The 24,161-nt window shown below is 37.2% G+C and overlaps 2 protein-coding genes across 2 annotated transcripts in view; one reads left to right on the top strand and one right to left on the bottom strand.

Annotated features, from left to right (window-relative positions):
• Positions 1–5,922, top strand: part of eps8a (epidermal growth factor receptor pathway substrate 8a) — a 33,864-nt gene extending 27,942 nt beyond the window's left edge. The window contains 1 exon segment of the mRNA XM_054624910.1: positions 3,080–5,922. Within this exon segment, the coding sequence (XP_054480885.1) occupies positions 3,080–3,190 (111 nt within the window). The 3' untranslated portion in view covers positions 3,191–5,922.
• Positions 5,923–8,093: 2,171 nt separating this feature from the next.
• ptpro (protein tyrosine phosphatase receptor type O) overlaps positions 8,094–24,161 on the bottom strand; it is a 29,415-nt gene continuing 13,347 nt past the window's right edge. The window contains exons 15-26 of the mRNA XM_054625036.1: positions 23,320–23,440; positions 21,638–21,706; positions 16,443–16,478; positions 15,733–15,814; positions 15,432–15,522; positions 15,098–15,174; positions 14,623–14,757; positions 14,085–14,207; positions 13,844–13,998; positions 13,348–13,483; positions 13,122–13,246; positions 8,094–11,553 (exon numbers count right to left, since the gene is read on the bottom strand). Coding sequence (XP_054481011.1) covers positions 13,142–13,246; positions 13,348–13,483; positions 13,844–13,998; positions 14,085–14,207; positions 14,623–14,757; positions 15,098–15,174; positions 15,432–15,522; positions 15,733–15,814; positions 16,443–16,478; positions 21,638–21,706; positions 23,320–23,440 — 1,130 coding nt within the window. The 3' untranslated portion in view covers positions 8,094–11,553; positions 13,122–13,141. The remainder of the gene's footprint in view (positions 11,554–13,121; positions 13,247–13,347; positions 13,484–13,843; positions 13,999–14,084; positions 14,208–14,622; positions 14,758–15,097; positions 15,175–15,431; positions 15,523–15,732; positions 15,815–16,442; positions 16,479–21,637; positions 21,707–23,319; positions 23,441–24,161) is intronic.

Raw genomic sequence — 24,161 nt, 5'->3', positions numbered from 1 at the left:
CAGGTCTTTATCTTATTATTGGTCCTGGTCCTGACCTCACCAGGTCTTTGTCTCATTATTGGTCCTGGGTCCTGAGGTCTTTGTCTCTTTATTGGTCCTGACCTCACCAGGTCTTTATCTTATTATTGTTGAGGCTCTTTTCTGTCTTTAAGCTTTATTTTACCCAACTCTGCCAAGGTCTGGTGTTTGGTGTCTATTTCCACCTGCAGGTTTTCTTCTGACCCTCCTTTGATCTTCTGAACCTCTAACCACATTCATTAAGGTATCGTGTTCACCAACGATGTTCAGAGCCTCGTTCTGTGGGACAGGTTTAAAGGAACAACCGCTTTTAAGGCGACTCCGTCAGATTTAGACTCGTGTTTTTTGTTTTTAATGAGTAAGATCATTTCAGATCTGTGAACAGAGAAAATGAGAGAACTCTAAAAACAGAGCTGCTGCAGATCGAAGCAGAAGTTTGGACTCGAGTCATGAATCTGATTACTTCAGAGTCAATTTGACAAAATCAAGAAAGACTTGAATTTTCTAGTCTTTGATCTTCATCAAAGCACCACATTAGGTGTTTTAAGTTTTCAGATTAATTTAAACATAATAAATATGACTTCCTGATTCCGTCCGTCAGAACGAAGCTCTGCTCGTTTCATGTGTAGCAGCTTTTTAAGGTAGTATTTCTCTCCCTGCTTTGGCCGTACAGTTAAGTCCTCCTTAAGCTCCCAGAACGTTCCACTACCTGTTGACCTCTGACCCTCACCTGGTTGACCTCTGACCCCACCCCTCCACCTGTAGAGACCAGGACGTAGATCTCCTCTTGACGGACAAACGTGTGTTCTGTGTGCTAGCTTAGCTTTGATTAGCAGTCAGCTAATCATAAAGATGGCTGCCCCATGATGTCACACATTTATTATCAATATCTAAAGCTCTGGTCGCACAAAGACGCCGATCAATCAGCTGGAAACTAAAATATAAATAAAATTTAAAAGTCACTTAATTAACAATATATAAAATGATAAATACACAAATAGAAGCTTAATGAATACATATATAAATAATTAAATGCATAATTGAATAAATATAATAATATTAATATACATTTTTACTTCAAGTTTTTTTTATAGAAATATATGTTAGCTTATACTTTTATTTTACTTTAAGAACATTTTTCAACATTTAATTATTTGATTTGTTTCTCTACATAGGTAAAAAATAAAAGTAGAAATAGAAAACATATCAACATGAATCTGTTTCTGTGTTAATTTCAGCATTTATTTTAAACATTTTTTTCTTAATTTCTATTATTTTTTTCCACATACATGAAAAAGCAGAAATTAATAAATAAAGAAATAAGTGAATAACAAAAAAATATTTATTTCTGTTCTCTAATTTCAGCATTTCTATTAATATATTTGTATCCGTTTTAATATAAGCATTTTTTTATTTATGTATTTATTTTTTGATGAGTCATTTTGTTTGTCCTCAACACTAATTAATAATTTTCATATTTATTTGCTTATTGTTTAGTTTAACATATCTTTGTGCGGCCAGTTTAGGAAAGTACTTAGAAGTACTTCGTTACCCAGCATGCCTCCTGAATCCACCAGCTGACTCCCACTGTAGATATTTTTCATGCACCTGCTCTTCACAGCTCCCAGCAGCAGCGAGACGCTTCCTGAGGTTGGTTCACATGTAGTTCAACTTCAGTTTATCACCAAATACCACAGACAGCGTCAGTAGATGCTGTAACCACAGACAGCGTCAGTAGATCTGAAGTTTAACAGTTTATCACCAAATACCACAGACAGCGTCAGTAGATAATGTAACCACAGACAGCGTCAGTAGATCATGTGTAACCACAGACAGCGTCAGTAGATGATGTAACAGCTTCAGTAGATGATGTAACCACAGACAGCTGTCAGTAGATGATGTAACCACAGACAGTGTCAGTAGATGATGTAACCAGATGTAACCACGACAGTCAGTCAGTTTAACAGATGATGTAACCACAGACAGCGTCAGTAGATAATGTAACCACAGACAGCGTCAGTAGATCATGTAACCACAGACAGATGATGTAACCACAGACAGCTTCAGTAGCATGTAACCACAGACAGCGTCAGTAGATGATGTAACCACAGACAGCGTCAGTAGATGATGTAACCACAGACAGCGTCAGTAGATGATGTAACCACAGACACAGTAGATGATGTAACCACAGACAGCTTCAGTAGATGATGTAACCACAGACAGCGTCAGTAGATAGATGATGTAACCACAGACAGCGTCAGTAGATGATGTAACCACAGACAGCGTCAGTAGATGATGTAACCACAGACAGCGTCAGTAGATGATGTAACCACAGACAGCGTCAGTAGATGATGTAACCACAGACAGCGTCAGTAGATGATGTAACCACAGACAGCTTCAGTAGATGATGTAACCACAGACAGCATCAGTAGATGCTGTAACCACAGACAGCGTCAGTAGATGATGTAACCACAGACAGCGTCAGTAGATCATGTAACCACAGACAGCGTCAGTAGATGCTGTAACCACAGACAGCGTCAGTAGATGATGTTACCACAGACAGCTTCAGTAGATGAGTGTAACCACAGACAGCGTCAGTAGATGATGTAACCACAGACAGCGTCAGTAGATGATGTAACCACAGACAGCTTCAGTAGATGATGTAACCACAGACAGCGTCAGTAGATGATGTAACCACAGACAGCGTCAGTAGATGATGTAACCACAGACAGCGTCAGTAGATGATGTAACCACAGACAGCGTCAGTAGATGCTGTAACCACAGACAGCGTCAGTAGATGATGTAACCACAGACAGCGTCAGTAGATGATGTAACCACAGACAGCTTCAGTAGATTTGACTGAACAGAAGATTTTCTCTCTTGCTGATAAAATCTTCTGGTTGCAGAGTCGCTCAGTAGAAACATTTTCCACTTCCTGTTTGTGTTTCCTGTCTAACCAGCTGTTTATCTCTGTCTGTTGTCCCACTCTTGCCCCCCCCCCCCCCTAACCTCCTTGTCGTCTCCTTCGTCCTCTTCGTCTTTGGCCTCCTTGCCTCCTCAGAGGAGTTCAGGCTCTGAGCTCCAGGAGATCATGAGGAGGCGGCAGGAGAAACTGGCCACCGTCACCTGTGATTCAGGGGTGGAGTCTTTTGACGAAGGCAGCACCCACTGAGCTCCTCGTGGCTTCCTTCCCTCCTTCCCTCCTTCCCTTCCCTCCTTTACTTTCATTTTCTACTCCCTTCAAACTGCAGCCTGCTGTTTTCTCGTCCTCTCCGTCCTCAGGCGGCGTCCGACCACGCTGAGTTTGTGGAGATCATGCGGCGTCGGCAGGAACTCCTCAGCTCGTCTCCGTAGGAAAACGTTATCAAACCTCAGAGAGAACATTCTGCCATGTTTGCCTGAAGTTCACGTGGACGCTTTTTGGAAACGATGAAGGAGTTTTTGTGACTTTGTTGAAATTGTGACTAATGTTCCAAAGCGAAGCCTCTCAGTATTAATGTTCGGAGGTCGTTTGTGCCTCTCGTGTATCCAAGAAACAAAACCTTTATTTCTAAAACCTTCAAAGAATATAAATTCAGTCCAACGAACAATTGAATCCGATTTTCATCCCGTTTTATCAAAACTACTGACGTAAATCAAAATTCAAGACATTTGTTATCAGCTGTGTTCAAACTTAAAAAATCTAATTTTCCTGAGAAAACAACTTTAATTCATCATCTCTCAATAACAAACAATTAAGTAAACATAAGTAGCTAACTGTCTCTGCCGTCACAAGAAAAATAATAAATAATGGAATAAATATAAATAATAAAATAATTCATAATATCTTGTGTAATATATTATGTATAAGTTGTGCGTTAGATACGATAGATATCATCTTGTTCCCACAAGATAATACTTTATTATTATACATCGTATCTTGTGAAGAAAGATTGTTTCTGTTTCATAAATCAGATGTTTGATTCTGTGACTTTGATGTCATGAAGATAAACGAGAAGCACAAACTTCAGATGGAGGTCGATGGTTTGTGAAGAAAACTAAAAGAATAAAGAGAATGTTGAAATAAATTGTTCTAGAAAACATATTGATAAAAATCTAACTGTACATTTCTAGACGAGAGTTATGATATTCATAGTATATAATCGTTTTGTTTTATGGTTATATCAAAAGTTTAATATAATTTAATATAGAACTGATCAGCTGAAAAAGTGAAAATTATTTTCTTGAAATGCACAATAACTTTATGATAACGTCTCTTTTATGGACATCATGTGATTTAGAGTTAGAAACAAACTAACTGATTAGATCTTATTAGATTTGGCGATCAGCATTTTTGCACAATAAATAATAAAAATGTAATTATTTCTGAGCTGAAGGTTCAGAACTCTGATTCAGAATCAAAGTTAAAATCTGTTTCTGTCCAAACACTGAAATGAATGTTTGCTGCTGACTCAGCAATGTTCCCACCTCAACATGATGAATGTGATTTATTCAGGCTCCGCCCACAGAAACAGGTGATTAAAAGAGAAAAAGTCCTGTCAGTCATCTTACATCATCATGTCTGACATCATCATGTGTGACATCATGTGTGACATCATCATGTCAGAACTAAATAGGAACCGTGGGAACTAATAACTTTGGGAACATAGGACCTAGGGGAACATAGGACCAAAGGAATTTAGGACTATGGGAACTTTGGACTTTGGGAACATAAAGCTTGGTTAGCAAAAAGACTGTCACTCTACATGAATAACTAAAAATAACATCGGTGCTTTCATCACTGACTGACGGGACTAAATATTAAACATTTGTGTAGTTGGAGTTGTCTTTTCAGGCAGGTCTTTAATTTCATCTGTTAAATACTCAACACTTCCTCAATGTTTATTTGTATTCATGAAACATTCAATATCTAATCATCAGAACAACAACACAGTCATATCATACTCAACACTGCTCAGTCACTAATCATTTCCAAGCTGATGTCAATGGAAGTCGACTAGAAACCCATCGATCAGATTATCTGCTGATACAGATGGTCAGAACTACCAATACTCCCTCTTGATCATAATTAAGAAAAGAAACAGCAGAGTGGTGAGTATGACATAACTTTAATGTTGACTTTAATACATTTACCATGTGGGTCATTATAGGTCATTAAGTAAATCTAGTACTCTTAGTTAAAAGCTTTTTATTTTTACGGGACTGTTATCTGTTCGTGCTGGACATGAACTGCCTGCCTGTCATTACGATTATATAATGTCATTATTCAAATACCTTTTATTTCAGAATTTTACGGTAAAACTCTTCATCTGTAGATTTAAACAACAAACCTAAAGCTGTTGAGGAGTTCGTCAAATGTTAGAAAAAAACAAACATCAGTAAGCAAAAAATGATTTCTACTCAAACTAATAGCACCATGAGTGTTTTTTGTACCGAGCAGCCTGAAACAACAAACACAATAAACACTATATACATATATATATATATTACATATATAATATATAATGTGTACCTAAATCAGCCAGTACATTCTTTACTCACTGTGGCATTGATTGATTGATTGTATTGATTTTGTTTTATGCACTTAAGTTTCTCGTCCGTTCTCTTGGTCGAGTTTAAAGGAAATAAACGGTGGAGATCGTGAATGAAAAGATGTTTCTGTGTCTGAACTGTAGCTCAACACTGTAAAATGAATCTAATGATTAAAGCTGAGTAGATGCTGATGAGAGCAGAGTAACGTTTGTGTATTTAGTGAACTGTCCACGTACCAAACAGTTCTAGAAGCCAACAACAAAGAAATGTTAGAGAGAATTCACTACAAACATGTATTTGTATGTGTAGTTTTCATGGTGCCTTTTTCTATATAAATCTGCTCATTCTGCAATAAAACATTTATAAAAATAATTTCGTATCATTGAGTTTTTGTTACTCTGACGAAGGACAAAGCCAGTTTCACGTGATGCTCCGTTTCAAACATCAACAATATTTTGGTAAAGTCTACAACTGATGTTCATACTTTAGTTTATTTTAGTTTATACCACATATAAGAGCCATTTATGTTAATGGGGGGGCGGCAACTGTGGCAAAGAAACTCACAATTTACGAGCTCAAAGTCGCAAATGTACGAGAACAAACTCCGATCTAGTCTGAGGTTAAAGTGGTAAAGAGAATAAAGCCAAAATTTACGAGCCAAAAAAAATTCATTTTCTCTGAGATTATAAATTCATAAATTAAACCTCAAAAAGGAAATCTGTCTGATCAATAATACTGAGTTACTTAATACTAATTCTGAATGCCAGTTTACTTCTTTTGTTCAACACGTTTTGTTGAAGAGCTCACGTGGCTGTATGCTGTCTTTTTACGGCTAGGAAACACAAACTGATTTAGCTAGATAGGCTAGAGTAAGTAGCTAGCTAGCTAGTAGTTGCTGAGTGTAAATACCAGGAATGTTGAACAGAGTTAAAATGTCTCACATTATAATCATCTTGCTAACGTTATGATCTTAAAAGTTTCGATTTTAGGCCCCCCAGACTTCAGAGCTGTGAAAAGTCTGTGAAGCTAACGATACTTTAGCATAAGAAGCTATGGTTACGTTAGCTTAAGACACTGAGGTTACGTTAGCTTAAGACACTGAGGTTACGTTAGCTTAAGACACTGAGGTTACGTTAGCTTAAGACACTGAGGTTACGTTAGCTTAAGACACTGAGGTTACGTTAGCTTAAGACACTGAGGTTACGTTAGCTTAAGACACTGAGGTTACGTTAGCTTAAGACACTTAGGCCGTTTCTCAATACCAAGTATGGTCAAGTGTGGACTTGCAAACTTGCAAGTTCAGACTTGGATAGTTCGACTAAAGACGGAGAAGGAAAAGAAGAAGAGGAGTACAAACTCCCGAGGATGGGAGGACGCAGTACGGTCATTTTGCAATTGGAACAGCAGCGAACTTGACGTCACCAACTCAGCTCGTCGGTCCCGCCTACTCCGGTTATCTTCAGTCATATATATTGACAATAAAACGAAATATGATATAAAACACAACCCTGCCTTTTTTCGTACAAACGTCGGCGCTTTTTTCAAACAGGCTCTATCTTGATAAATTGACCGCATATTTTAAGTCTTAACAACTACATTCTCGCTTAAAACATTTTTAAAATTATATTCCGTTACACAACAACAGCAGTATTTAGACAATGATAAGTGACAGTTGTGAGCCGTCTCCACCACTGTCGTCTCTTGTTTGCTGGTGAAATGCATTCTGGGATACTTGGCTGTCCAAAGTCCACACAAGTCTCCTCCGATGCATCCTCGGTATAATGGGCGGAGCAAGGACACTTCCGGGTATCTGGACCGTACTTGGCTGAATGAACTTGTGTTTTGGAACAGAACCTGGGCCGCTAGATGACGTTTCACAAGTTCAGGAGGACACAAGTACAGAGAAGTTCACTGATTGAGAAACGGCCTTAGGTTACGTTAGCTTAAGACACTGAGGTTACGTTAGCTTAAGACACTGAGGTTACGTTAGCTTAAGACACTGAGGTTACGTTAGCTTAAGACACTGAGGTTACGTTAGCTTAAGACACTGAGGTTACGTTAGCTTAAGACACTGAGGTTACGTTAGCTTAAGACACTGAGGTTACGTTAGCTTAAGCAGTTAAAGTGAAAAACTGTCTCATCGGGGGGAATGTGATTTTTTAGTTCTTCATTATTACTGTGCAGCTGTTATGTCACCACTTTTTTACAGTTATATGATAAATATACCTCTTATGTTAAATATATGTGAACAAGTCAAATTTTCAAAGTTAATTTAGAAGTTTTCAGAAATTTTGATTAATGTAAAAGTAGTGTATATAGCCTTTTCTTTTTAAATTGCTAAACGTGGGGAGTGCAGGTCAAAATATCTGAAAACTAATATATATATATATATATATATATATATATATATATATATATATACAGGCCTGTAGTTTAATGCATGGAAAATAACCACAATTTGAATCATAATGTTGTTCATAAGATCCCCACTGTAAATTCTCCTCAGATGATTCATTCATAAAATAAGTGAAATAGGACAAAAGTAACTGCAACATTTTATTTTGTTCCAACACACAAACATTAAAATCTGTGACGACGATCCCAGTTTGAAATCATCCCTCAAATTTTTAAGTGACACAATGCACAAGAAAATGGCACCAATGACGAACGAGTCTGACTGGACGAACACTGACGGGAGGAGGAGCGGTGGAGGAGTGACGGTGCTGAGCTTCACCACGGCGGCTCAACGTCTTTAACCAAAGTGCGTTTTCAGACGAGTTCTCCGTGTCGACGTTTTCCTCAAAACAATCGATTCTCCAAAAAACGTCCGACAAACCGAAACCGTCGTCGTGACGATGAGAACTTCTGGCTCAGGTGACGATGATTCACATACACAACAACTTTTAAAAAACAAACCTCTAAAGCAACATTTCCACGAGAATCACTTTGTAATGACGAGTAGAAACAGAATAGTTAAGCAGTAGTAGTATGTACAGTACGTTTGATATCTAAGTGAAAACCTCCGTCTCCGTGACGACGAACCAACCGACAGGTCGAGACTTCAGCTGTTTCAACCAAAAGGCCACGAATCATTTTACACAATTCATCCAACGGCCTTTTTACACATTCATCGATTTCTTCCATTTATTGTTACAAGGTGTTGTCAAAATAACACAAACAGCAAATCAGATTTAGTATTTAATGTGCTTCATCAATATTTAAAATATAACTTTAGGGAGTTTTGCGATCATAAACGTTTTATATTTTGAGATTAACACAAAAGCCGAATGCCAGATTCTGGTTTTAAAAGACGTCGCTTTTAAAAACATTATTTACAAATCAGTTCAAATTTGTTTCTTTAAACATCTGCATGTCATTGATTCTTTGAAATCTTAGTTTAGTTTAGTTACTCATTAATGCATTTCATTTTTTAAAGATTAAACACTGATGTATTTGAGCAGTTTTGTTAATTTAAACTTAAACGTCATTTTAACAAAACTCAAGATTATTAAATGAAAATATTTCATCTAAACAAACTTTTTTATAGGAAACTATACTGATATCTTTATTTATACTCAGAAGTATAAACTCAAGGAATCATAAAGTTTCCTTCAAAACTCAAACTGCTGTTATTTGTTTTTGATGTAACATGGAACTAACTTTATACTTTATTGGCACATTTAACATGTTTAAACAATTATCTCCTATAAACGGAAATGGTGACTTTGATTGTTGGCAGTAAATTGTTAAAGATCACATGTGATGTTTTTGGACCTTTTAATGTCTTTAATGTTTCTGCTCTTATTTTGGCGACACCCTGAACTTCCTGAATGGAGTCAAACGAATGAGGTCGACCTGCTCAGTAAACATTCTCTTCAGTCATCGAGGAAGTTTTCTTTTGTCCTTCAAGTCAAAAGTTCAGTAGAAAGATGATAAATGACTAAATGAATGTGAAGAAGTTCTCTGATACTAAAACACTTCAGAACTACTTTCTGTACAGTATTCGTGTTTTTAAGACAATTATTCGGTCTGAGCCGAGATCAAACTGAGAAGCTTCAAACCCCAAATGTGATTCATTTTGTAAAATCAGGTTCTGTTTTTACCGTTAACATTCACTGAATTATTAAAACGCCCGAGAGCCTTTCTAATTCAAAAACATTCCTGCAGTGTTTCTGTTGTATTTTCAAATAAAATAAAAAACTAAAGGAAGTAAGCAAAGAAAATGTAAGAATTCAAACAAAATTTGGTTTTACAACAAAACTTTGTCGGTGCCGTTCCACGTTTTAACACTACCCAGTATTTTGGTATTTGGGGCATTTTTATACCAAATTCTATCAATTAAAACAAAAGTAAGACTATAATACTGAATTATTCTATTGTAAACATTTGTGATATGCAATTTTCAGATTAAAAAAATATTAGGGTTAAAATATTTTGGGTGATTTTAACCATTTAAACACCGTTAAGTGTTTAATACAATTATCTTCAGGGTGCATTACTTTCATTTCCCATCATAAAGGGAACATTTTTCATGAGAATTGTCTGAAAGTCAAATATAATATTTGTAATTTTGAACCAAAACAAATTGACCCAACTTAATATTCCTGTATTTTGTTAAAGTTTAGTATTTTGGTGCTCTTTAACAACAACGGGGAATAAATCCTAATGTCCTCATGTTTTTTAACGTTTTATATTTGTTCCGTCTAGAATCACAGGGTCGTGAATTAAAGTTAACAGTTGCACCTTTTTAAATGTCGGTAGTTTGATGGAAGAAAGCTCAGATATGTTTTATCAACATCGGGTCTCGATATCATCTGTTGTTAGTTTTGGCAGTTCGTCTTTCTGAATATTGTCTGCAGTTTCTGTCAGATATGATCCGTGTGTTTGTCTCCAAACAGGATTGTAGCCGTCGATCAGATCCTGATGCTCGTGAGAAAGAGCGTGGAGCTGCTGGGTTCGTCCTCCGAGGCCTCAGTGCAAATACAAACTACAGCTCTACGACCAGTGTCTCTAAAGCGGCCTCCGACAGAGGCCTCCGACAGCGGGAGGCGTTTCCACAGAAAGCCTTCCAACTCTTTTTGTTTGTGCCCTTTAGTTCTTGTGCTGACCCAGCAAACATTCAGACGTTGAGCGGTTGGATTTGACGGACGCAGTCGAGCAGCATTGTCGTGAAATCTGAACCGAAATACTTCAGTGATTGACGCTGAAATCTGGAACGTTCAGCTGCAGCAAAAACTTTTGATTTAAGTTACGAATGCTTATTTTTTAACAAAGGTTTGAAGTCTTCGACCAGGACGGAAACGTTCACGTTAATGTTTGTTAGTGTTGAATTAAAAAACGAATCAAACATCAGCTTCAACGTGACCGAAACTTTGTGCTCATTCTCTAGAACTTCCCTCATGGTCGAATGTTCGTTAGCATGTTAGCATGTTTTTAACGAACACAGCGTCGTCATGTCCGCCGTGTTCGGCAGCGTGCAGAATTATACCGCCATCGACTCTGGCGTTGCAAAAAGCCAGGAAAGCTGCGAGAAAGTGAACACGATCTAAGATGGAACTAAAAGCTAACGGATGAAGAATGGCGGCTAGAAGCGGAGGAAGAGGACGGTGTGCTCGCTGGGTTTCTTCAGATACTCCTGAGATTAAAAAAAAGACATAAAAACAAAAAACTGCTGACTCTGTAACGCCGCCTCGCGTCGCCTCAACGAGGACGGACACAGTGTGAAGACATCCAATCACAGGACAGAGCTCAATGACCTCCGACCCCTCCACGTTGACGTTGAGTCAGTCCAGGTCGGGGGGTTCAGGGTTGTGGTTCAACATGTTGGTCAGTCAGTGAGGCTCCTTAAGGCAGATCTCCATCCCGATGCTCAAACACCAATTCAAACCAAAACTGGATTCTTTTTTGTTTTTGTCGATGTTCTGCTTAGTTTTTTTATGATGAAGCGGATCTTCTTCTTCTGCAGAGGATGGATGCCTGAAGCTCAGGGGGTTTGGTGGAATCCTGCAACACAAGGAAAAGGCATTTTTAGTCACATTTGGAAGCTTGTTTAATTAATATCTGTGGTTAACAGTCATAGTATAGTATGTTAAACAAAGTCATAGTATAGCATGTTATAAACAGTCATAGTATAGCATGTTATAAACAGTCATAGTATAGCATGTCATCTAAACTTCATACCAAGCCACCATCTTTACAGAGACTTGGCTCCTTTGTTTTTCCCACATCAAGCTGCACATGACGGATGACCACAGTTTACATCAATGGTTTTCGGGGCTTAACATAGTTAAAGTGGTTGGAAAGTGTTTCTCTGATGTTAAAAGTTTTATGTTAAGATTTGTATCATATGGTACAGAGAATTGTTTTTGTTGCTACTGTTAACTAAAAAAATGCACAGGAATGCACTGATTTTCGTTTGTCATGTTTTTCTTGTGCAACAATAAAAATCTCCTTGAATCCTTGTAAGGTCCTTGAAGTATAGTATGCCATTAAAGTGTTATAGTGTAGAACGTCTAAAAAAGTCATAGTATAGTCTGTTATAAACAGTCAGAGTATGTTATAAACAGTCAGAGTATAGCATGTTATAAACAGTCAGAGTATAGTATGTTATAAACAGTCAGAGTATAGTCTGTTATAAACAGTCAGAGTATAGTATGTTATAAACAGTCATAGTCTGTTATAAACAGTCATAGTATAGTCTGTTATAAACAGTCATAGCATGTTATAAACAGTCATAGCATGTTATAAACAGTCATAGTATAGCATGTTATAAACAGTCATAGTATAGTATGTTATAAACAGTCATAGTATAGTATGTTATAAACAGTCATAGTATGTTATAAACAGTCAGAGTATAGTCTGTTATAAACAGTCATAGTATAGTATGTTATAAACAGTCAGAGTATAGTATGTTATAAACAGTCATAGTATAGCATGTTATAAACAGTCATAGTATAGCATGTTATAAACAGTCATAGTATAGTATGTTATAAACAGTCATAGTATAGTATGTTATAAACAGTCATAGTATAGCATGTTATAAACAGTCAGAGTATAGTATGTTATAAACAGTCATAGTATATATGTTATAAACAGTCATAGTATAGTATGTTATAAACAGTCATAGTATAGCATGTTATAAACAGTCATAGTATAGTATGTTATAAACAGTCATAGTATAGCATGTTATAAACAGTCATAGTAAGGCATAGTTTACCGATTAAATTATTTTCATAGAATTAAGAAAAATCTTCATTAAATCAGTACGTCATAAGAAGTTTCATAAACATTTCATGTGAATGTACAGTTTGTTATAAAAATTGTAATAAAAGCTCATACCTTTTGTATCTATGTATACATGTATATATATATATGTATATATATATATATATATACGTATATATATATATACATATATATATATATATATATATATATATACACATACATACATACATTCTTTTGATGAAGTGAGATACAAACAGTCTGAGTAGATGTTTTGTAGTGTTGTGTTATTTATGTGTCTCGTCAGCTGTTCTCTCCCGTGTCATGTGGACGGTCATGTGACTCACGTCTGGAGGAGCTTCCATCATTATGTTTTGCTGGCGTTCTCGTAGATGACATCAGAGGTGACGGATTGCTGCTTCTTCTTCTGCCACATCAACAGGACGCACTGGTGGATGAACACGTACTGCTCCTGCAGACAAAACAGACTCACAGTGGTGAGTTTCAGCAGCCGGAGACGTGTGTGTTAGCTCTATGCTAACGCTACGTGTTGGCTCTGTGCAGAGATCTCACCTCAGTCTGGACCATCGACAGACGGTGTGAACGCATCTCAGACACCATCCCCAGGATATCTGCAAACTCGTGTTCTCTGATGTGCTGCATCAGACGGTCCAGAGCGATGAAGGTTCCCGTCCGGCCGACTCCAGCGCTGAAGCACAGACACCAGGACGACATGATGGACATTACTACATCTGTCTCACAGCAGTTAGCTTAATGATAATACTGTACTCTGATGGAAACTTGAATAATAACAGTTATAATAATAACATTATTGTTTCTCAATGGTGTTACACAAACAACCATAAAATATCCCTATATATAGAGCTGTTAGTCATCTGCAAATTTGCAAGTTAATCAAATCAGTCTGAGCCGGAGATTTGTCCTAAAAAGGCCACAGAACATAAGTCCTCCAGGTTTTGTTATTTTCTGCGCTCACAACGTCGTTTATATATGAACTTTATCATTTTATAACACCAAGATGTTTTCTCTTTGGGGGCGGAGTCCTGACCTGCAGTGGACGATGACGGGGTCTTTGGTCCGGTTGGCCTGCTGACGGACGATGTGGACGAATTGCAGGATGCTCTCGATGGCGTTGACGGTGGGGACGCCGTGATCGGGCCACGAGGTGTAGTTCAGGTGGAGGACGTCCTGGGACTCGTCGGCCTGCAGCAGGAGACAAACACGACCGAGACGCTCGGACCTTAAACATGACGGAGAGGAAGAACCCACGTTGAGAAACCGGTACTCACGTATCCCAGTCTGAACTTCCTGATGGTCCACTCTGGAGACTCGGCCTCAGAGAGCATCTCCACACTGATCTCTCCGTACATCACAGGCTCATCTGTGAACGGCCAGTAGTGATCACACTTCACCTGGAAACACATATATGAAATATTTATTTATAATAATATATAAATAAATCTTATTTTAATTATAAATACATATTTATAAATTTAACATTGTTACATCTGGAACCAGAAAATGTTTTTGTGGGAAAAATGAATTTAACCATTAAAATAGTTTCCCATACATTTTCTGTTCATCCATTAATTGATGGATGGAATAATTGAATGAACTCATTGATTAATGGACTTGAATAAACATCATATTTTATAAGCTCTTCACATGTTTTGAGTAAAAAGCTTCATTTTTAAACTCACTAACTGAAGCTGTCAGATAAAAGTAGAAAGTGAGATGAAAATGAAAAAGATTCAAGTTAGGTACAAGTACCTCACTGTGTGCTTACAGTACTTACAGTACTTACAGTACTAGAGTAAATGTACTCACCCTCCGGCGTTCGTTGCACTGAGTCAGCATGACGACGATCGGAGATTTCTCCTGAAGAACCATCTTCCAGAAGTCGTTCCGGGTTTCGGGCAGCGGACCCTGAGTGGCGATGTACTCCTTCGTGTTTTTGTACCCCTGAAGGTCACAAAAAACACATTTTTACCGTCATAGACAAACTTTATTTCATTTTATTGATCTAATGTTTCATTTGACTTATTTCTTTGTGGGATTGAGGAACATATTTATTCTGTTCTTTCCATCAAAGAAGAGATTTACATCTTTAAGATCAACTTGATTTAAATAACAAACCTGGACAGAGCTGCTCTTTATTTATTTGTTTATTATTTTAACAGTCACATATATATCATATATATATATGTGGAGATATGTAGAAATATTCTTCATCTATGAAATGCTTTTTAAATCTTTGATAGTTGTGTTCCTGTTTATTATTTTTATTCATAAAGTGACTCACAGGTATGTAGTTGGCGTTGATGTAGTCTGAACCTTCGTCGTTGTGCATCGAGAGCAACTTCACCCGACTGAAGTCGTCTGGAGGCAAAAAAAGATTCAAAGATTTAAAGATTTGTTTCATAAAACAAAAACATCTTCATGTTCTGTGTTTGATTCGTTTGTGAATATGAATGATGATCTTTATCATCAGACTCGTTAATGTGATGTTACTCTCATCAATTAATCTGATTTGTTTGATGATCCTTCACATTTGTTTCATCACGTTTCTCTTAATATAAACGTAGTTCTTTAGTTTGTCCTCTTTCACCCATGATGCTTTGCGGTCGGAGACTCACAGGGCAGGATGTTGGTGTATCTGTTCTTGGGCCTGTTGATGGGCAGGTCTGCTGCATCATGGGAAAGATCCAGACCGACACTCTTCAGCTCCTAGAAACACAACGACGTGTGAAACAGAATGAGTGAACGTTAACGGAGACAGAAACGTTAACGGAGACAGAAACGTTAACGGAGACAGAAACAGAAACGTTAACGGAGACAGAAACGTTAACGGAGACAGAAACAGAAACGTTAACGGAGACAGAAACGTTAACGGAGACAGAAACGTGAAACAGCTCGTCTGTTTTTAACCTTCTTTACCTCAAACTGCAGAGAGAACTTGTAGGCGGAGTCTTTGCTCATCTCTTTGAAGTACGAGTCAAAGTCGTCCAGCTGGACGGGACTGAAATAAGACAAGAAAACATCAATATGTAAGAAAATACATAAATGTAAATATGATAGCTTCATATTTACACCTTCAACAGATTGATGTTTGTTTTTAATGACACAAATATCCAACAACGGTCAACTAAAACACACGAAGATCAAAATCCATTGGGCAGATTATCATGAATTTGTATTTATTTAAATATATAAATCATATGTGAGGATAACTCTCCAGAGCTCAACACATCTTTGATTTAATAACGAGAACATTTAAGAAAAGGGAAGTCAATGGACTGGTAGCATGACGGACAAGATCTCATATAAAGACAATATTCATTGGACCGTTTGGAACAACATGGAACCACGGCTTAAGTTTTATTGTGCTTTAATATTCATTTCTTACATTTATGAATCCATCTTTCCTCTTTCTGACTGAATGTTAAATATTGTGATGGTTCAGTTTCACTTTAATCTTCAGGATTAAACCGTTTGTGTTTCTCTGTTTCTGGCAGAAGGCTGTTATTAATGCAATAGCAGCAAACACGCACACAAACACGCACACAAACACACACACAAACACATAAATACATTAATAAAGCACAGGATGAAGAAGCCCACAGACTGACAGAGTTTAGTCTTGTTACCTTGTTAGCTTCCGTTTCTTTAAAGCTGTCTTGCTCCTATAAAATACAAACATGTGAAGTTCCTCATTGTGATAACTATATTACATATTAAATATGATACATTAGGGTTTGACCGATGTGGAGTTTTAAATCATTTATTGATGGTGATATTTCAATTCTTAATAAAATATAATATTCTTAGATTTAATTTGTTGATCGCCACCATGTTGTTAATCAAAATGTTTAAATATGACGGTTCAATAATCAGAATCATCAGGCACTTTATGGTAGAATATTGTTATTATTTCAGGATTTATTTGGTGACACCTGCTGTAATCAGTGGCCACAAGAAAAATCTGGTTTCAGGTTTTCAAATCTGATTTAATGAAATTTATGGAAATCAATGCCAATATCAAAATGCAGTCTGCATTGATAACTGGGTTTTGCATGTGAATTAGATTTTTGTCCCACTTTTAACTGAAAGAGAAACGTGATTGTTCATCACAGTCACAAATGTCAAAATAGAGGCTTATTAGTATTACTATCAAATGTGAATAATCAGGACATGAATAAGGATATTTAGATAAACTTCAAATGCCCAGTTGTCAACTTCCTTTACAGGTTTAAGTTGTCTGAAAATTGGAAAATAAAAAATAGATTTCACATTTTATTGTCAATTATTTGCCAATGCAGTTTCATTTTTCAGAGTACTAGTGCATTTTAAACATAAAACTGAAGATTGTAAATTAATTCAAAATTGTAGTTTTGTGCAAACATAACCAGTATGGAACCATCCGTCGGTCAAACCCTAAAAAACAACCGATCCTAATATCACATCAGAGTATCAATATCATGCTCAGTGATGCATTTAAATAATTCATCTCAAACAAACTGTTTCCTGTTTGATGCAAACAACAAACATGCAGCCTTTTACATTTACAGTAGTTTCTCTTTTTCACTTCATGCTTCTGTATTTGCAAAGACTCACTGTCTGACGCTGTTACAGATCTCCAAACCGCAAATGTCCTTCCAGCTCAGAGCTGATGGAATATTTCTAGATTTGGGTTTCTGTAGTCAGCAAGTGTTCCTTTAACCAGCAACATGCACATATAGAACATGTAACCAACATATATAGCAGATAAAAGCTACGCTAACGGCAGCACTACATTCTAACAGTCTACTTCTTTAGTGAAAACAAACAAAAAGAGAAGGACAGACGGCATGCAGACACCAAACATGGAGCAAAGCAGCAGTTAGCATCAACAGTTAGCATCATGCTACATGCAACATGTTAGTTTGACTTTGAGTTCAACCACAGACACAGCATTGCAAGACAAAGTTCAACATGTCATAGAAAATGATCTGCTGACTTCCTGTTTTCCCGTCAATCAAACTGGACTTTAAAGCATTTTTATTTCAAAAGCACATTTCAAGTGTTAAGAGTATAACTCTGGTGATATTTCATCATTTGTTCTTGTCAACAAATCCCAGATTGAAACCAATAATGAATGAATCCACTAACGAGTATTGTGTTTGAAAGCCTGATAAATCTTCTTCCTCGTTGTCATAGAGCTCCGTCGCCCAAAAACACAATTAAAGCTAAATTAAACAATAACATAGACCCTCAAGAAATGTTTATAAACCCAAGAAAGATAATTAATGTCAATTAAGAACAACAGATCCTTGTGGAACACCATAATTCATTATGGGATAAGATGAGTTCATTTCAATGGTAGGTAAAAAAACAAGCACGGTATTTACAAAAAATGATGAGTTTGAGTTTAAATTTGGTTTAGACCAAAATAAAATGATGAGTTTGAGTTTCTGAACATTGAATCATGAATTCCTTTGAAACCTGGGAGTAAACATCACATACGAAGGAATTGACTCATCTCTTCTCCAAATCTGGGGTTCCACACGGCTCAATTTTGGGGCCCTGGTTGTTATTAATTGACATAAATTAACTACACAATGCTTGTAAATTGGTTTCTAATATTCTTTTTGCACACAACATAAATACACTACATTCATATATTCTGTGATTAAAGGTATTAAAGTTTCAGGGCAGGTAACCCTAGATATAGATTATAAATTACCAGATTTAATGATCAATAGGTGACAAAATAACTTGAACCATCAAAAAATAAAAGAAGTTACCATCAAGTGTGTATAATGTAGCTATTAGCTACATGTAAATTTGTTTATAATGTTTATTAAGTAATGAAAACTTAATTAAGACATTGAGTACGTATCTTATTTGACAATTTATCATTCTGTTTTTTTGCTGTTGTAAATGAAATCATACTATTGTTAAAAACAATATCTAAATAAACCCCAATACTTTTGGTTTTTGATTTAGGGACTAATAAAATAACATCACTTTCCACAATGAGAAAAAATCAACTGGCAGTGATGTTATTAAGGTTTCTGTAATAAAACAAATACTAGTGTCGTCTGCAAATAAATTATTAAATACCAGTTTACAAAGTTTAGCCTGATCACTTATGTTAATGAAGAACAACAAAGGGCCTAAAATTGATCCTTGTGGAACACCAGATTAGATTTTTAGAGGAGCTGAGTTAATTTCATAATAGGTGACAAACTGACCATAACAAAAGACTAAACAACATTTAAAATCTGTTATCAGCCTGGAATAAACTCTGTAAAGTAGTAGAAGTAAAGACCACCCGCAAAGAAAAAGTAATTTCAGCAAATACCCCCAAACAACATGTTCAGGTGACGCCTTCTAGTGTCCTCAGTAGTTTTGATTCTATACCGACGGATGACGTTCAAGATCCGGATTTCCGTAAAGGTAGAAGGTTGGGCCTATTGGATGGCTTGGTTTTGACAACTGCATATCATCTGCGTATGTATGAAATTCTATATTTCATCTAGTTATTAAAGAGAGACATTTAAATAGGGAAAAGGACAGGCCCCAGAATTGAGCCTTGAGGTGCACCACATCTGTTAATATGTTGTTGCTTTTGGTCTTTTCATGGGATTTGTTGACAACAGGAAAACAATGACCATCACCAGGCTCATCCTTTAGTTCTGGATCCAGAGATGATCCGAGGACTCCGCACTGAGGTCACTTAGGTTCAAATGTAGAGTGAACAATGTCTCTGATCAATACTGTGGGCTGTGGCTCTGCTTAGACATGCCCCTGAAGTGAAGTGATTTTGGCTTACTTACCAAGGATTAATATAAAAAGCCAAAAGATAGTCAGTCCAAAGGCAGGATGGCAGTAGGGTAAGGAAGGCAAAGAGGCTTCTTCGCCTGAAGGGGGTTCAAATAAAAAATAAAATAAAGCACAAACAAGTAAAAAAATAAAGAAAAACAGACACCAGGAGGCGACAGGTTGGGGACAGAACATGGTGCTCCGTTAGTAAAGAGGCACAGAGCTTCACATTAGTGCTGAACACAGAGTTAATGCATCATGCAGCCTTTTCAGAGAGCGTCCGTTGTCTCGCTGAGGGACAACAGCAGTCTGTTTGCTGCCGGACGTCAATGGCCACTCTGTCTCAACCTCCGGCCCCGAGTCTGTGACATCACTGCGTCCTCCCGGCCCGGCCCACAATGCAACACTCAGCCCAGGACGCCATCATCAACAGTCCTCATTCTGCCGCTCAGTGGTGACGTCAAACCGTGTGACGGCCACCTTAACCACCCGATGACGTGTTTAACGTTAGTGTTGCTCGGGTCGTGACCCCACTGATGCAGATACATTTAAACCTGGAATAACATCAGAGCAATCTAGAGAGTGGGAGTTCACTTCAACCCGATTTCACCTCCAGCTGTTCTTGTTTTAGTTCTTTCAACTCCTTTAAAATAGTCAAAATAATGAATGAATGAAAGAATAAGTTAAATCTTTGGAATTTTTTTTCATGTTTTCCTGAACATGAAGCTCCAGAGCAGAAACATTAACACAACAGACTGAAATGTGAATTAAATATCAAAAACTGTGTCCGTGCTGATTGTTGAAATCAGCTCATCATTTAAATTATAATTATTTCAGTTTTATATTTAGAAAAAGGAATTGTCCGGCTAACAATTTAGGCTTTTTTTGTTAAATTTAAAAGGGTTTTTGCATTTAAAAAAGTGTTGTTTTGGTAACAGAAGTGAAAATCCGGTGCTGTATCAGCATAAGTATTGAAGGGTTTCATGTGATGCAGTAACATCCGAAACAAGATTCTTGGGATTAACTAATTCAGTTACATTAACATTTTGCATCAACTGGATACAAAAGAAAAGTTGAACATACCAGTGGTGTAAAGCTATTTGTTTAAGAGCTCATGACGTGTTGTTGGAGTTATTATGTAACCACCTTTATTTATTTATTGTGCACAAAACATTCAGTATTGTTCACTTTGCACCAGTTTTTCTTTGAGTGATCCATTATCATGATCAGTTTGGGAGTTGGTGCATAAAGTCCTAAACATGAGTCTTGTTTCATGAAGATATTTGTCCACATTTATCTGCATCAGTGGTGAGATATCTCTTCACATCCACACGGCTGTCACTGCTGACATGCACAGTCAAAGCTTTAACACAACTACACCAACACAGTGAGATGAGACTCTGATGGACTTGTGCGTTTAATGAAGGAAGGTCAAATACGACAGCAGATGGAAGCCGAGGTTCTGCCTTAACTGACCGTCTTTCAGCTGTTATATTAATCACAAACTGATGGTGAATTAAACGTGTCGGACTGACTCTGATCCGTCAGCCGCCACGTGAGACACGTTTCACTTCTTCTTTCGAAACGCTCTCATTTTAATGAATAAATAAAATTTCTTGTTTAGTAGAATTTAACACAACTAAACTCCAAAAACAACATTTTGTCCCTTTAATCTGAGATTAAGGGAAATCCTGAGCTTTCATCAGCAAACACCTCATTTCAGATGGTCAAACAAAGCTAGCATGGGGGGGCTGAGCTCTTCATCATCATCATCATCATCATCATCGCGCTGCTTAAAGCGCCACAGACAAGCTAACATCTGTATGTTCAAATCCCTAATCTGCCTCCTCATCCTCCGCCGGTCCGCTAATCTGCCTCTGATTGGGTCTTTGAGGGGTTTGCAGAGACCGGATTTGACATCCAAACAGAGGATCTCTGGACTGTGAAGTGATCCTTTCATTTCAGCTTCTGACTCAAAGATGTGACTCAAACTCGTCTCAGTGGTCTGAAGATGAAAACAAGAGGAGGAGGGTCCTACCAGTTATAAGGAAGCTTCCCGTCTCGTTCAAACGAAGCAAAGTTTACGAAGGTTTCCGCTCCACACTCTCTGAAACAGAAAACACCAACAAAAGCGTCACACGGGTGGAAACGTTTGTGAGAAGCGTGACTTTGAGGAAGTCAGAAGAATTTGATGACGGATTAGTAAAAAGAGGAAGTGGTTTATGTAATGAAAATAACTGAAACAGTTTGATATGATGGGATGATCACTAATAATTACTACCTGCACCAGTTGTTGAGATAATCAGGAAAACAAGTCTCCGTAAACCACATTCTGAGTCCCCATAAACCACATTAATTCGCTATAAAATATAACTCTATAATCTGCTAACAGCCCCTTTAAATCTCTCCAGCTGTTTTGATGAAGACATAAATGGAAAGTTTCAGGTTATAATCTCTGTCACACTAACTTGTAGATTTCTATAATAGAAACTTTAAACTGTGTTGGGTGTTAAAACATAGATAAATGATGAAGAAGTTATTCATGGTGGTTAGTTTCATGACAAGAGGAAGTTCAAATCTGAAAAAAAAATCTATATTTATAGGGAGTTGTTCTGCTAAACGTAACCTCAAAGCTCAAACATTCAAACAGTGTTGATACCAAATGTTTTCATCACACATTTTAGCTGAAAACAGTTCTGTTGAAACTATGGAAACTTCTACGAAAACTTCTGCTACCAACTCATTATTATGAATAGAGGATGTTTCACTTTGTGTTTGGTCAAACTTTCTTTGGAGCTTTAAAACATGTCAGTTACAGACTTCAATGATTGTATTTTGTCTGCCGGCTACAAGACGCTGATCTTTATTTGAATGATTATCAGTCCCCACGAACCCCATTTTGAGTCCCCATAAACCACATTCTGAATCCCCATAAGCCAAATTTTGAATTCCCCTTAACCACATTTTGAGTCCCCATAAACCACATTCTCAGTCCCCATAAACCACATTTTCAGTCCCCATAAACCACATTCTCAGTCCCCATAAACCACATTCTCAGTCCCCATAAACCACATTTTGAGTCCCCATAAACCACATTCTCAGTCCCCATAAACCACATTCTCAGTCCCCATAAACCACATTTTGAGTCCCCATAAACCACATTCTCAGTCCCCATAAAGCACATTTTGAGTCCCCATAAACCACATTCTCAGTCCCCATAAACCACATTTTGAGTCCCCATAAACCACATTCTCAGTCCCCATTAACCACATTCTCAGTCCCCATAAACCACATTCTCAGTCCCCATAAACCACATTCTCAGTCCCCATAAACCACATTCTCAGTCCCCATAAACCACATTCTCAGTCCCCATAAAACCAGTCCCCATAAACCACATTCTCAGTCCCCATAAACCACATTCTCAGTCCCCATAAAGCACATTCTCAGTCCCCATAAACCACATTTTCAGTCCCCATAAACCACATTTTCAGTCCCCATAAACCACATTCTCAGTCCCCATAAACCACATTCTCAGTCCCCATAAACCACATTCTCAGTCCCCATAAACCACATTCTCAGTCCCCATAAACCACATTCTCAGTCCCCATAAAGCACATTCTCAGTCCCCATTAACCACATTCTCAGTCCCCATTAACCACATTCTCAGTCCCCATTAACCCCACCCTGACGGTCATGGTGGTGATGAAGGTGTTGGAGTACCTGGTCATCTGCAGGTGCTTCTTCCGGAGGATCAGCAGCAACAGACCCAGCAGGCTGATGAGGAGGATGCTGAGGACGGCCAGAGCCGAGATGGCCGCTACGCTCGGGTTCATCTCTTTAGCTTCAGACACAAACATTCTTTTATGAAACTATCTCATTTTGAAAAGACAAACGTTATTCATAACTATCTTCTGTACCTGACGTCTTAATATATTCAGTATATACCATCTATTAATTCATAACACTTCTACTTTCTAGATGTTTACCTACGATCAATAAAGAATACTTTCACAATAAAAGCCTTCCAGCTGCGTGTTGAGTTTTTCTCAGAGCAGCTTGATGGAGATTGAAAAAAACAGTCAAGTAGAAATATAACTATTAAACTGAATTCACATTAAAATGATATAATTATAATTTATAAATATAATTAAGGTATTTTAAAATTTAAGGATTAATTAATGGAGAAATGTATGCATTGTAATATATCTGCTTGGTTTAAACTGAACAAAAAAATCTCTTAAACTGTGAAATGAATCTATTCAAATCCTTGGATTTATTATAGTTCATTACTTTATCCATTGAAGTTTAGGAGAATCCCTGAACTTGGACCTTAACTGACAATTTAAGGCTTTTAAGGTTGAAATTAAAGGGTAATTTAGGATTAGATTTTTACTCTTAGAAACCTCTTAATCTGTGCAGAAAATCTATTTAAAATCCCTTAATATGTTACAGTCCTTTAATGTTGCTTAAAAAATAAAAAATAACTTAAACAAAACCCCTTAAAGTTAAAAAACCCTTAAACTCACCACTCGTGGCTTATTAACATTTAAGGGTCCTTTAAG

Source organism: Anoplopoma fimbria, chromosome 23, assembly GCF_027596085.1.
Source record: "Anoplopoma fimbria isolate UVic2021 breed Golden Eagle Sablefish chromosome 23, Afim_UVic_2022, whole genome shotgun sequence".
In the NCBI taxonomy this organism is placed as follows: Eukaryota; Metazoa; Chordata; class Actinopteri; order Perciformes; family Anoplopomatidae; genus Anoplopoma; species Anoplopoma fimbria.
Note: the sequence above shows the minus strand (reverse complement) of the source record. Positions and strands in the feature narration are given on the sequence as shown.